This window comes from Haliotis rufescens, unplaced genomic scaffold (assembly GCF_023055435.1).
Source record: "Haliotis rufescens isolate VD_foot unplaced genomic scaffold, xgHalRufe1.0.p SCAF_4, whole genome shotgun sequence".
NCBI lineage: Eukaryota > Metazoa > Mollusca > Gastropoda > Lepetellida > Haliotidae > Haliotis > Haliotis rufescens.
In genome coordinates, this window is record NW_025964112.1 from 23,666,344 (window position 1) to 23,680,383 (window position 14,040).

Genomic DNA, 14,040 nt, shown 5'->3' on the forward strand with positions numbered 1-14,040 from the left:
GGGTTTAACACTGCTTTTTCCAGTTAAATCTCAGCATGTCAGCTTTATGTGGGAGGAAAGCCTGAAGTGATGCAGGTCTCAGACGTTTACCACTTCGGTGAAACCCACGAGCACGGGTATGGTGCTGACAAACCTAGAAACATAATCGGGGCGAACCGGGACTCGAAACCACAATCATAGGTTTCTGGCGGGCCCAAGGAACGCAACTCTGCACAGCGAATCACAGTGAGATAGACAACTGGGCTACCAGTGCCCCCACTTTCAGTGTGACAAATATGAGACAACTGCCTGCAGTGAATTTTGACAACACAATTACAGGAAGCAAGAAAGATATGTACAGAAAACAACCCAACAGAAAATATGGAACAGGGAATTTTGTTCAAGGCATGATAAGGACATACTCAAAGGGAGATAATTCACACATGATCCTCCCTTACTGCTCCACTACTATTTGTTGCATTGCACAATAAACTTTAGACACACACTGACTTTAAATGACAGTCAAAAAAACTTCCATCAGTAGAAAGATACCAGTAAGATGTATGCTGCGTCAAACAAACAAATAAACGCATCATCTATTGCAGTGCTAATATCAACAGAAAACAAACAGCATGAGGGAATTACAAATCAAAGATCTGGTCTACTAGAAACGAATGCCCATAGTAACATACTGCAAACCACCTTGACTACTTTGTAAGTAGACACAGTGAATTCCATTCTGTACATGACTATTTAGATGGCATGGATTCAACCTGGAAGTAGTGAAGTGGCCTCCCTCTGTCAGCACCATGGCAGCATGATGAGCAAGCCTTGGCTTGGGGCACGAGGTGTCCATCCACTGGTGTGCCAACACTACACAAGGTCCAGGCACAAACCCCTTGTCACCTTTGATTCACATTATTATACAAGCACCAACACCACTGCTTATTCTGTCTGAGCAATTACAGAATTATGACCTGGTCGAATCTCTATTTGAAGAAAGCTATATGAACCAGCCATTCTAATCATTCCAGTTTGTAGCATAGCATGATTTTTTCACTTGACATGCCTAAGCTATAACATGGCTGATGGATCAATGTTGTGCACAGTCTGTCCCTGGAGAGAGTGAGAGCGTGTCTATGTACTGTGACAGGCTTTAATTTCAACCAGTTTTGAATGAACAATGACCAGGCACATAAAGCACAGAGAGTGTGCTCAAGGTAATGGCTAACAATTCTTTCCACTTTCAATACAGCTCTGTCATTAATGATATTATGCAGACTCCATCCCGGGATACTAAAGTAATGTCACTGAATTTGGCCGGCACGGGTACTACAGATATGTACCCCAGGTATGTTTCTGTATACAGAAATGTATCCTAGCGATAATCAGAATATAGAAAGGTACCCCTGGACAAGACCATTCCACACAGCGCAGTGCGCTTAACCGATTCTCTGAGCTTGGAAGATTTTCCTCAATTTGTGGATAGGAACTGTAATACTCTTGTATGCATTCCAGCATACTATATACAAACAGAGCATACACAGTGAAGTACATATAGTACTCTTATATTCCGCTGCGCACAGCATTACCCAGCATGCACTCTTAACTTGACGAACCGAAACTACAACATGAACCGGTTTTGTTTTGGGGTTGAGGAATATGGACCAGTCCGCTGTATAGGTCACCAGGTACTGTTATGTATTCTGATGATCGCTAGGGTACATTTCTGTATACAGAAACATACCTGGGGTACATATTTGTAGTACCCGTGCCGACAACGACCCAAGACATCTCTCGAATGTCCAACTGTCATTGTCCATGTGGTGTAAAATCACCCTGATGAACCCGTCATGCTGCAGCAGGACCATACATGCAATGAAAAACAATAAATAACACAGTCTCACAGAACTTTCATCAGGGCAGTGATACATGCTAGTTTGGCATAAAACTCTATCAAATCTAGGATTATGAGGAATACTGTTATCTCCTTATCCTTGTAACAGAAACCCGGATAAGTATTGCGATCCTAGTACAACAGACGACTTGAGGAGATTGTTTCTATTCTAGCCATTGTGGAGTTCATAGATGAAAACGTTCTCTGAGAGTCTCAGCTAAGTCATTGCGGCCGATCTCCTCGCTCTCCAGCACAGTGAGCAGCTGGGCCAGCCTGTCCTCCACACTGCCCACGTTCTCCCTATTCCTCCATGTGGACAAAGCCTCGTGTATCTGGTGGTAGGGCCTCTGTGGGTGCTTCATCTGGATCTGTTCAATCTGAGCCTGACTCAGACCAAGTTGTAGGGCTATCAGTGTCCATTCAAAGCCCAGACGAGATGCAATGTAGCCCAGGCCAGCATCAGACAGTAAACCTGAAAGAGACGATGAGATGTTCAGGGACTAGCACTGGTAGAGATTATCTTCTCTGAAGAACCTGTGTTTAGAACTCATTGTGCACATGTCTGCTGCATTTAATACATCTACTCTGGTATGTGAAAATGTAAAACAACTAGATTTTTGTATTTTAAGTGTCTGTGGACAAGCTGAATGCCTGGGTGGAATGCATCTCTAGAATGGGACCCAGTCCATGAGCAGTAATCAGGGTGAAGTTGGGACTCAAACCCAAGATCAGACAATTCTGTCAGCTGAGAGAAACGAGTAATTCTTCCCTGCCATGCCCCTTATGCCAGATCCTGGATGGGTAAACAAGTGACTCTTTTATTATATACTTTAGGGGCCGTCGGGTAGCCTAGTGGTTAAAGCGTTCGCTCGTCACGCTGAAGACCCGGGTTCGATTCCCGACATGGGTACAATGTGTGAAGCCCATTTCTAGTGTCCCCCACCATGAAATTGCTGGAATATTGCTAAAAGCGGCGTAAATCAAACTCACTCACTCATTATATACTTTAGTGTGAAAAACTGAGTTTTCTGAAGTTGAGAAAAGTGATATTTTTATTACAGTGAACATAACACTTGATATTTTCATTGCAATGAAAATAACTCTTGATATTTCACTGCAGTGAACATAACACTTTCACAGAACTATTGTCATACAAGAGTTACCTCCCCTTAAATAGTCTCCCTTTATCGTAAGTGTTTAGGTTCCACTACACCAAATCAGATCCAGTTGGGACAGTGCATTTTCAAAGGGAGCCTTCAGTGCAGATCGAGAGATATTTGCAGGCTGTGATTGGAGCATATTGTGTAAGATTTTTATGTTTTTTAAATGTACATCCATCCAGTTATTAAAACTGACCATGTTTTCTATATTTAGTACTGTCTTTTTCAACATGATGACTTATGCTGAATGTGACCACAGATATTTTCAAGTAGGTGACATTTGGTGCGGAACTGAGGGTGGTGTGTTTAGCTTCCGGTACTCGGAAAAGGAGCTGCCTAAGCTAGTCATTTTTTTGGTTTTTATTGCTGCTCTAAGGCCAAACTGTGCACACATGTACAGGTAACAGCTGTTAAATGCTTAGTTAATTTTTTTCTAAATATAACACTACTATAGAAGTCTATGGAAAAACATTTGGTTATGTGTAACCTGTAGCATGTACACCAACTGTTGACATCCTTTTTATGTTAGTTCCACATTGACAAAGCAAAATAATGACAGATGGTCATTTGTGGAGTTGATATCACTTCTTGCCATTCGTTATTCTCTCTAATGTTTCATTATAAACTGTAAATTTCTAATTTCGCAAAGCGCAATTTTTGTTACTTGACCAGCGTGTATTCTTTCACTTCAAACAGCGGTCTCCTAGTTATCAAGAATATTATTTTGTTAAAGTTGGTTTTGTATAAAATCATATCTAAATGTATGAACTGTATGTTATCTCATGACGGGGGAAAAGGAGATATCATACCTCCTTTCCCCTCGTCACTCGACGAGAGAGAAACATGGTATTTTACTTGACACATGAAATATCCTCTGTACCCCCCCATAAATATAAACACAACATGTAGAAACTACTGATGAAACACTAATTTCTAATATATAGCAGAATTCTTTTGAATCAATGAATTTTTCTATCACCTACTTTCAATATTTTGATAGGATAGTTACTATAAAAAGCTTCAGTATTTAAAGTGTATAAAATAACTACCTGCCCTACATTCCAAGATGGGCTGTTTTTTGTCTTGGAAGGTAAGCTTTTAAAAAGTGCATGTCTAATCATTGGACAGATGATTTACTTTGAGGGGGTAGTTCATAAAATAAAGGACGTAAACTTCTAGCATGAGTGGCATGTAGATCATGACCCAATTATCTGGCCTAACAACTTTTCAAACCAAACTAGCACCATATTAGACTTGCCACTCTGTCGTGCCGTCTGGTTGGAATTTATCTGCATTTATCTGCATGCGATAGCAGTCTTAAATTGAGAAACATGTGTGGAAGATTGTCCTCGATAGTGCAATGACCCAACACAGCTGTCCCAGATCTGGTTCCATGCATAAGTTTAAGACTAAGAAGTATGATAAACAGAAGCACAGAACAATGGAACTCATTGACTACATTGACCACGTTGAAGCAATGACAAACTGCTTGATTACCTCCCCCATCCACTGTATCACCACAGTTCTGCAGGAACTCTGTAGCAGCCTGCATGTGACGAGGCAGGTCATCCTGGTAGTCTGCAACAGAAGATAATCATAAGCTTCCACTCCCCCACAGATAATTCATTGTCAACTTCACATTCTCAGAAAAGACCTGAAGCTACTTTCGGAAGTGGTTGTTGGGGAAGGAAGGGTGTATGAGAAAAGACATTGAGATGGGTCAAAGTTGGTAAATGGGGAGAGATTTGTGTGGGAGATGACCATAACAGTTTAATAGCATGGTTATTTCATGAGTGATTTTGCAAAGGTTAATATTTACAGTTTCAATTTATCAACATGAAATATTTGGGACAAAACAGCTAATTCTTGTCAATAAAGTTTATCTGGAGAAATAATATTTTAGCTGACCTGGATCAAGAGGGTAGACAAAGCATGCCGGCATCAGTTCATCCTCGTGTTTTCGGCACCAGTTCTCCCACACAGTGTCCTTGGGCACTGTGAACTCCAGGACCTCTCCTGGGAACAGGTAGGGATCATCACAGTTCTTGAGGATACAGTGGGAGCACACCAGCAGCAGCTCAAACCGGATGAATGGCCACTCCTGGAGGAGACCAAGCAGATCGGACCGTGTCTGTATCACAAGCTGCCACAGCTCCTGAAGGTCAGTCCCCCTGAAGGCCAAGGTAACCACATCCTGCTCAAAGATTCGCTCTTTACGTATCAACAACCTGCTGAGATTTTTCCGCGCAAGAATGCCAAACTTCCAGTTGATGCGATCGGAAACATGGGTCTGAAGTCGTACAGAGAACTTTTCAAAGAAGTAAGGTGGACCTTTGCTCGGGAAGGACAAGGTGTAACGAAGTTCAAACTGGTTAGGCGGCGTGACTGCTGGCCATCTTGTAGCAAGCGAATCTGGAACCTCTGCTGGGAAAAACCAAGGGAACTGGAGAATCCGGGAGGACCCAATCAAGGAGGGTGCAGAAGGTGATTTAGGAACCTCATAGCAAAGTTCAAACTTAAGCATCAGTGACACAAAGGTATCTAGTGCATCAGCAGACAGCTGGAAATGACACAGTGTGTAGTGGAGAAGTTCATATGCCATTAAACCCTTTCTGATAAAGTCTTGTTTAAGAATATCAAATTTGTTCGGTGACAGACCTGCAGCTTTGCCATGTTCCTCAACATAGACGACTATTTCTTCAAAGTCATGTCTAAATACTGCCCTCAGCATTTCAATCAGTGTTTCTGGTCGATGAAAGACTATACTTTTGAGCTTCTGATTTTCATGGTACCAAACAATCTCCCCTGTGGAATGGAGGTACTTGAGGACCATGCCTAGACTGAGATCAGGTGAGCCTCCTAGGCTTATCATTGACTGATTCAAAGAAGACATGATGTTCATGAATTTGTCCAGAGCTTCTTCTAAGGGCAAAATCCTATCTGGATGATTTTGAATAGACAAAAGGAACTTGTGCCAAGATTCAGGTAAAGGTTTCTCTTCAGTCTCCTTCAACCGAGTTATGAGATTTTCTTTAAATCCTTCCATACCTAGTAAATCTTCAGCACAGCTGACAGCAAAGATACAACTTGGCAGCTTGGACCTGGTGTTCAGCATCTTCTGCATATGGTACATCTTTTCCTGAAGACGTTCAATTCCAATATCACTGAACTTTCCTCCTCCTCCATCCTTGACTTCAGGCTTCTCAAGGATCTTCCTCATCTTCTCAATCTCCTGTGTCAGCTCTTCAATCTTTGCATTCTCATCTCGATGCATCTTCCGCAGGATATCTTCAGTTTTGTCATTGATGTCTTCATCACTGCACAGATCAGCATGAGTTCCTGCTGCCATGATGGTTGCCCCAGGTGCTCTGTCCATGATAGCATCCAGCCAGTCCCCAATCAATGCATCATACAAGTCCATGTTGTACTTAGTAAAATCAAAGACCAGAACATGTAAGGCTTCTGGCGTAAGAAACATGTGGTGCGCTGCCGAATAGATATGATGTCCACCAAAGTCCAGAATCTGAACTCTCAGCTGTGACTCAGGTTCCCATAAATGTCGTTCAAGTACCCATGTCCGTTCATGCTCTAGGGTCAGCTTGGAATGACCCAGAACCAGCGCGTGTTTCAAACTTGTTTTCCCTGCTTTCACTGCTCCAATGAGTATCATCTTTCTTCTGTGCTTAGCCTCACTGATCCTTAACTCTTTCAAGAAATGAAAGAGTGGGACAACTCCTTGATCACAGATTGCCTGTGGTGGTTTCTTCAGGTTGTTGTTGTACAGATACAAAACTCCTGACTGCAGCAGCCCCTGCAGGTTGTCCAACAACAGAGGAATCTCAGTGAGTTGGTTGTTATCAAGGGTCAGCTCTGTCAGGTTCATCAACTTGCAGATTTTCTCAGGAATATTGGTCAGCTGATTTGAACCCAGCAACAGATGTTGCAGGCTCCTACAATTGCACAACTCTTTTGGAATCGAAGTTAATTTGTTTCTTTCAAGACCAAGGTAGAACAGCCTATGTAGCTTAGATATACCAGGAGGAATATTGTCTATGTAATTCTCACTTAGGTCTATATGCTCTAGGTTCTTTAAATTAAAAAGTTCTTCAGGGAGTCTTAACAATGCATTCCTCTGGATATGCAGTGTTTTGAGTTTCTTCAAACCACATACCTCACTGGGGATCTCAGTAAAATAGTTGCCACTTAGATACAGACACTGAAGCTCCTCAATCATGAATATTGCACTGGGTACAACTGAGCAATACCTTAGCGCTCCAGTAAGATTAAGTGTGTGAAGTTTCCTACAATACTGAATGTCTTTTGATACATAGATAAGGCTGTTGCCCTTCAGATTGAAACTTCTCAACTTGTGGAGATTACCAATTCCATCTGGTATAGTTTCTATAGACTGCCAACTCATGTCCAGTTCCAGCAGTTCAGAGAGGCGATACACCCCCTCTGGAACAATCTTTAGCTGTCCTCTGGGGTAAAACTTGCCAGACATGTATAGTCTCTGAATTTTCTTACATCTATATAATTGCACTGGGACATTTTGTAGGTTGTTTCCACTGAGGTTCAATACACGCAGGTTTCCAAGATTACCGATGTCTTCAGACATTGATTGAATGTCATTCTCTGCCAAGTCCAACTCCTCAAGATTCACCAGGCTGTATATAGCATGAGGAATTTCAACAAAATGGTTAAATCCTAGGTTCAGATGCACCAGCTTTGTACATTCAGCAAATGAGGAAGGCAATTTGATTAGGTAATTCCCAATGGCCTGGAACACCAACATATCCTTCAGTGTACCTAGGGCATGATGTCCTACTGGGAAAGACAGGAGCTTCAGGAAAGGAAGGTACAGCTCGTCCAAATCAAATGTGTACAGAGCTCGGGGAATCCATCCCTTGTACGAGCCCTCGGGAACATAGAGCACCTGCCTGCCCCCATCACTGACTGTCAGGTATTGCCTGAGGGACTCTGACACCTGGCTCTGGTTCATCACGGCAGGTTAATCCTCATCCAATACCTGTGTAGATAATCAGAAGAGTCAGGGATGAATTCTTCAAAACATGATGTAAATGTGGAACAATGGTACTTTTTCTATCATGGTGATAAGATGACTCAGTTGCATACTTTATCTAACAATAGTTTATTAACTCTCTGGGTATCAGTATTTCTTCTCTGATCAAAATGCAGTCATTGCTTACATGTGTGATTAATTCACACAAAGGCAACCTTGATTGTAATGACTTGCAATGCATTTTTATTTTGCTACATTAGTGCAAGAATTAATGTATTAATATGTTATTTTCATAGATATGTATTGATGATAGTGCTTGGTAGACCATTACAGTGATTAAAGATTATTTTTTCAACAGAAAACACCAACAGAGGACACCAGCACTACCTCAAGAGAAGACACCAGCACTACCTCAACAGATGACACCAGCACTACCTCAACAGAAGACACCAGCACTACCTCAACAGGGGACACCAGCACTACCTCAGAGGACACCAGCACTACCTCAACAGAAGACACCAGCACTACCTCAACAGGGGACACCAGCACTACCTCAGAGGACACCAGCACTACCTCAACAGAAGACACCAGCACTACCTCAACAGGGGACGACAGCACTTCCTCAACAGAGGACACCAGCACTTCCTCAACAGAGGACACCAGCACTACCTCAACAGAGGACACTAGCGCCACCTCAACAGAGGACACCAGCACTACCTCAATAGAAGACACCAGCACTACCTCAGAGGACACCAGCACTACCTCAACAGAAGACACCAGCACTACCTCAACAGGGGACACCAGCACTACCTCAACAGAGGACACCAGCACTACCTCAACAGAGGACACCAGCACTACCTCAACAGAAGACACCAGCACTACCTCAACAGAGGACACCAGCACTACCTCAACAGAAGACACCAGCACTACCTCAACAGGGGACACCAGCACTACCTCAGAGGACACCAGCACTACCTCAACAGAAGGCACCAGCACTGCCTCAACAGGGGACACCAGCATCACCTCAACAGAAGACACCAGCACTACCTCAACAGAGGACACCAGCACTACCTCAACAGAAGACACCAGCACTACCTCAACAGAAGAGACCAGCACTACCTCAGAGGACACAAGCACTACCTCAACAGAGGACACCAGCACCACCTCAACAGAAGACACAAGCACTACCTCAACAGAAGACACCAGCACTACCTCAGAGGACACCAGCGCCACCTCAACAGAGGACACCAGCACTACCTCAACAGAGGACACGAGGACCACCTCAGATGACACCAGCACTACCTCAACAGAGGACACCAGCACTACCTCAGAGGACACCAAAACTACCTCAGAGGACACCAGCACTACCTCAACAGAGGACACAAGCACTACCTCAACAGAGGACACCAGCACTACCTCAACAGAGGACACCAGCACTACCTCAACAGAAGACACCAGCACCACCTCAACAGAAGTCACTAGCACTACCTCAACAGAGGACACCAGCACTACCTCAACAGAGGACACAAGCACTACCTCAACAGAGGACACCAGCACTACCTCAACAGAGGACACCACCGCCACCTCAACAGAGGACACCAGCACTACCTCAACAGAGGACACGAGCACCACCTCAACAAAAGACACTAGCACTACCTCAACAGAAGACACAAGCACTACCTCAGAGGACACCAGCACCACCTCAACAGAGGACACCAGCACTACCTCAACAGAGGACACCAGCACTACCTCAACAGGGATACTAATATTGGCAGACATGCCAGTGTTCCTGTTATGATAAAAAAACACCCTAACTAATCAGCCATCTCAACACCCCTTAGAAAGTGTAGTGCTGAAACAAGATAAATACTGGAAATATTACTGTTTTGTTTGGTCTCACCTTAATTACCTAGAATTCAGTCAGAGTGTAGCAGGTTCCTCTATCAGCCAAGCCTTGCTCATGTTGACAACACTGCTTCACCTGCAAGCAGAGCAAGCACTACACAGAACACTGGGGGGAACATTTCACCCATACATTCTAACTTGCTTACAGCATGTACAGTACACATGAAAGTAAAGTAAAGTAAGTGAATGATACCCTTGTTTCAGGTGTTCAAATATCACTGTACACCCTACCTACCAACCCATACCCCTTATCTTTTGGGATCATGGGTAATAGGTGGCCTGGTACCCGGGTAGTAAATTTGGACTCGTCCCAGCCCTAACACAAATGCAAGCCAACTTGGCAATATGTACAGCATGGGAGTTAGGAATCTAAATTAACAATGCATGAAACCGGTTTCAGTTTGGCTGTAACATAAATTCAGTTGTGTACAACATGCTACAGGCATGCTACCTGTTCACTTTCATCCCTACCAGTAAGAGTCAAGAGTATTATCATATCTGCTCTTGGATTTGATACGAACAAAATTGCCTGGTGAGTGAAACAATTATTTACCATATCAGTTAAAGGGAAATAGCTTATAAAGTCTCTTGTTTATCATCCAAAACTAGATGAAAGGTCCCTTCTTAAAAACCTTTGGATTGCACTAGGCCAGTGTTTGAAATTGGCACTAGTCCTGTAATACTTGCCAAAGTGCCCAGTAGTTAAGGTATCACAAGGACTAGTAGAAATTTGACCTTTTTAAGGGTTTTGCTATATGTTATCAATATAAGGCCTAGTGGACTACAAATGTTAGTTTCTATCGATGCACTAGGATAGTTCGGCCTACCTTTAGAATACAGTACCACATACTTTACGGCAACAATGCAGTTTACCGAGCGGGGCCCGAGCTCTACCATCCGCTCAATTACCGTGCTATAGTGCCACCGCTGTCTCGTTATACCATTACCGTGCCTCACGCTCTGGTGACTCTCGCTTCACGATCCAACACCCGTTTTCGGTCTTAGGGAAACTTACACATTTTTACGATCAAACACCCGTTCTAGGTCTTAGGGAAACTTATACAACTTTACGATCCAACACCCGTTTTTCGGTCTTAGGGAAACTTACACAACTTTACGATCCAACACCCGTTTTTCGGTCTTAGGGAAACTTACACGTCTTTACGATCCAACACCCGTTTTCGGTCTTAGGGAAACTTACACGTCTTTACGATCCAAAACCCCTTTTCGGTCATTAGGGTCAGCTGGCTTTGGGCAAGGGTTAGCCATAAATTCTTACCTTTCAAGCGTTAATCCAGTTAATCCCATTGGTCGGTCATGTTGACATAAACAATTGCGGGTGTGATTTCAAGAAAAGATGAATGGGAGTGCGGGCAGTGACGTCACACGCATGCGCAATTCATTGTTTACTGAATTACGCATGCATGTCAATGGGGATTCTAATGACCTGTTAAACGAGCACTGATTACATGTGATAGCGCCTGTGGTCCAGTGGTAGAGCGTCGGCTAATTAACGCATTAATTAGCAGAGCCGGTGAAGCGCTTTCGAGCCCCCACAGCGCTAATTGGATCTGAAAAAGTGAACCCGGTAAAGTGCACTACTCCCTACTTTTCAAACATGTGACAATACCCTATGACGTAATTTGCAGTATTTTGTTGCCAGTGTGCATAAGCTCCTCCCAGTGATCTATCATCTCTACACGCAATGTTACTGAATACACCCAGCTGTGTGGAGAGTTTTTATTATTTGTTTACTAAATATAGCTTGCAGCCGCGCATTTCAGAGCATGCGTTAGTTTACGGAAGCACTTTTATTTTTGATATATACGGAATTGAACGAGTATGCCAAATGGCATCGGGATCATTCGTAAGTGTCCGTAGACTAAGGTTACGAGACACCATGCCTACTCATAACCTTTGTGTCTGTCAACCGACTCTTTTCGTTCAGTTCCGTTACGTCATAGGCATCACTAGGTAAATTTGCAGTTAGTTTCACAGTGTGGACGTAGCTCAGTCAGTTAGCTGTTGGGCTAACAATCCGAAGGTCGCAAGTTCGCGTCCAATAGATTCTCACAAAAACTGGTTGCTTGACTTTGAGACATGTGACCTACAGAAGTAATCATCCTCACAAGAAGTTGTGGTACTGTATTCTAAAGGTGCTCCAATAGTTCAGCCAGAAAGCACTGGCTGCATATTTCTGCGAAACTGCCAATAGGCAACAAATTCAAAAATAAAATTTCTTATTCACAATAAAGATTGAAATATGTTAAGGTCATCACTGATGACACCAGAGAGTATAAAACAAATGTCATTTGTATAACTGTACTGCTAAGAGGTATGCGTGATCACATGGCACTTGGAGTTTGTGGGTTTGTTAGTCAACGCTGCACGCTCAACATTTCAGTTATATGGCGGTGCATTGTACATAGTGGAGTATGTAAATAGCCAATGACAATTAGATATGAAAAGGGCAAAGACTCTACAGTAAACTCATAATGTCTTTACAATATCAGGATCATCGCTATAAATACACCGGTAAGATGATTCACGTACTCTGTGACAACAGCAAATCTCTACAATTTCCTCGTATATTTGACGCACTCAGGCTTCATATGCAGTATTGTTTGCAGTTAGGACGACTCCAAGCTAAATGTTGTCAACACTATCAATGTGAATCTTCCCTCCATAATTTATTATCACGAAATTATATGTTCATGTCTGAGGATCGTGACGACCTTCACGACTGCATGATCTTCCGTCTCACAGTAAACACTACTCCACTCAAACATCAATATACTTTGCATGAAGCATGACAAAAACACGGCTCAACAGTTTGCAATGAATTAACGAAATAATCGTGATGGAGAGGGATGTGTACCCATGTCAAATTATGTCACCCTGCACACCGACCTTTCCCTGCCTCTAATGGCTGCCTCTCAACTTCCCGTCCAAGAAATAGAGTAGCCTCCCTTTGACCGCCGTTTCATTTCGCTCACAGACGGTTTAACAAGATAATTGTTAAATTACTGAACATGTACATTTAATATTCTATCTTATTAAATACGAAAACTGGCATATCGACATTGCGTAATTAGTTTTATGATCAACTTATAGACTGATAACACAATAATGTATACATTGGGTGGTGATATAAGAGTTGTGACCGGGGACCCCTTGATTATAGCCTAACGCAATATACTGTGCTGCGCAGAATTGTCTCCCTTATCTTCTAGGGTACTTTGGTTGAGGGTTCGAATCCGTGTTAGATCTTGGTCTGTCAGCACCGTATTCACCGAAATAGTAAACGTCAATATCAACGGCGTTATTTTGCTCTCTTCCCACATAAACCGCCACTTTGTGAATATTTATAACTGAACTACCTTTTAAGCGGCGAAAATCTGACCCACTCACGTAAGTTATGTTTTGTGCATAATTTGTGTCCACCACCACAGAACGCCATGATATGTGACTAAATGTTGTTCCAAGCAACGTTACACCCAAGCATTTACATTTTTATTAACCGACTGAATAGATTCCCAACGCTTACTAATACCTTCAAAACGATGGCTCCGATAGACATAATTTGTCCATGTTTTATTTAAATGGCATTTCTTTAAACCGAGGTTTAATTCTTCTCCTTGACATAAAAACGGCATGATCAACATATTTTCAAAAAACAATTTATATATTATGTTTGTAGTGGTAGTAGTAGTAGTAGTAGTATTAGTAGTAGTAGTAGTAGTAGTAGTACCAACAGCGGATGTAGTAATAATAGTTGTTGTAGTTGTAGTAGTCTCTTCAAACTGAGGTTTACTTCTTCTTTAATTTATTGTGCCCTCTACACAGAAAGTTAGCATGCGGTTTCTCCATTCCAGTATAAGGTTTTATGGGCGATGTTATGTGTTGAAAATCTACTTCCAGCTAACTCAGTGAAAACACGTCTTGCCGTTCATAGAGTTTATTTCTGACTGCGTTACAGTGGCGTACGCAGGAACCGGTGACGTCATGTTATGACATCTTGGAAAAGCGTATTCCGCGAAAGCGTAGCACGTAAACAATAACACGACAGGTGACAT

General features: G+C 42.7%; 2 protein-coding genes across 7 annotated transcripts; one reads left to right on the top strand and one right to left on the bottom strand.

The window, feature by feature from the left end:
* Positions 1-1,877: 1,877 nt before the first annotated feature.
* Positions 1,878-12,911, bottom strand: LOC124132193 (malignant fibrous histiocytoma-amplified sequence 1 homolog). 6 transcript variants are annotated; one of them, XM_046495976.2, is made up of 5 exons: positions 12,875-12,911; positions 9,969-10,040; positions 4,945-8,065; positions 4,534-4,614; positions 1,878-2,348 (listed from the first exon to the last, which is right to left on the bottom strand). In XM_046495976.2, exons 3-5 carry the CDS (start codon positions 8,036-8,038, stop codon positions 2,062-2,064), a joined length of 3,462 nt encoding a protein of 1,153 aa, XP_046351932.1. In that variant the 5' UTR covers positions 8,039-8,065; positions 9,969-10,040; positions 12,875-12,911; the 3' UTR covers positions 1,878-2,061. The 6 variants fall into 6 exon arrangements, with proteins under 6 accessions (XP_046351932.1, XP_046351928.1, XP_046351929.1 ...); XM_046495972.2 differs by having other exon boundaries at positions 9,960-10,040; XM_046495973.2 differs by having other exon boundaries at positions 9,960-10,040; positions 12,843-12,897.
* On the top strand, positions 8,093-9,857 carry LOC124132210 (mucin-5AC-like). Its single transcript, XM_046495992.2, has 2 exons — positions 8,093-8,113; positions 8,418-9,857. The coding sequence occupies exons 1-2, from the start codon at positions 8,093-8,095 to the stop codon at positions 9,855-9,857; spliced, it is 1,461 nt and encodes a 486-aa protein (XP_046351948.2).
* Positions 12,912-14,040: the final 1,129 nt, after the last annotated feature.

What these genes read in the sequence shown, in the direction of transcription:
- LOC124132193 (XM_046495976.2), bottom strand. Translation starts at nt 8,038, where the DNA reads ATGAACCAGAGCCAGGTGTCAGAGTCCCTCAGGCAATACCTGACAGTC. An exon ending in TGTCTACCCTCTTGATCCAG is followed by an intron (nt 4,615 to 4,944) that starts GTCAGCTAAAAT and finishes CTTCTGTTGCAG; the next exon opens with ACTACCAGGATGACCTGCCT. An exon ending in TGATACAGTGGATGGGGGAG is followed by an intron (nt 2,349 to 4,533) that starts GTAATCAAGCAG and finishes CGTCTCTTTCAG; the next exon opens with GTTTACTGTCTGATGCTGGC.
- LOC124132210 (XM_046495992.2), top strand. Translation starts at nt 8,093, where the DNA reads ATGAATTCTTCAAAACATGAT. An exon ending in TGAATTCTTCAAAACATGAT is followed by an intron (nt 8,114 to 8,417) that starts GTAAATGTGGAA and finishes TTTTTTCAACAG; the next exon opens with AAAACACCAACAGAGGACAC.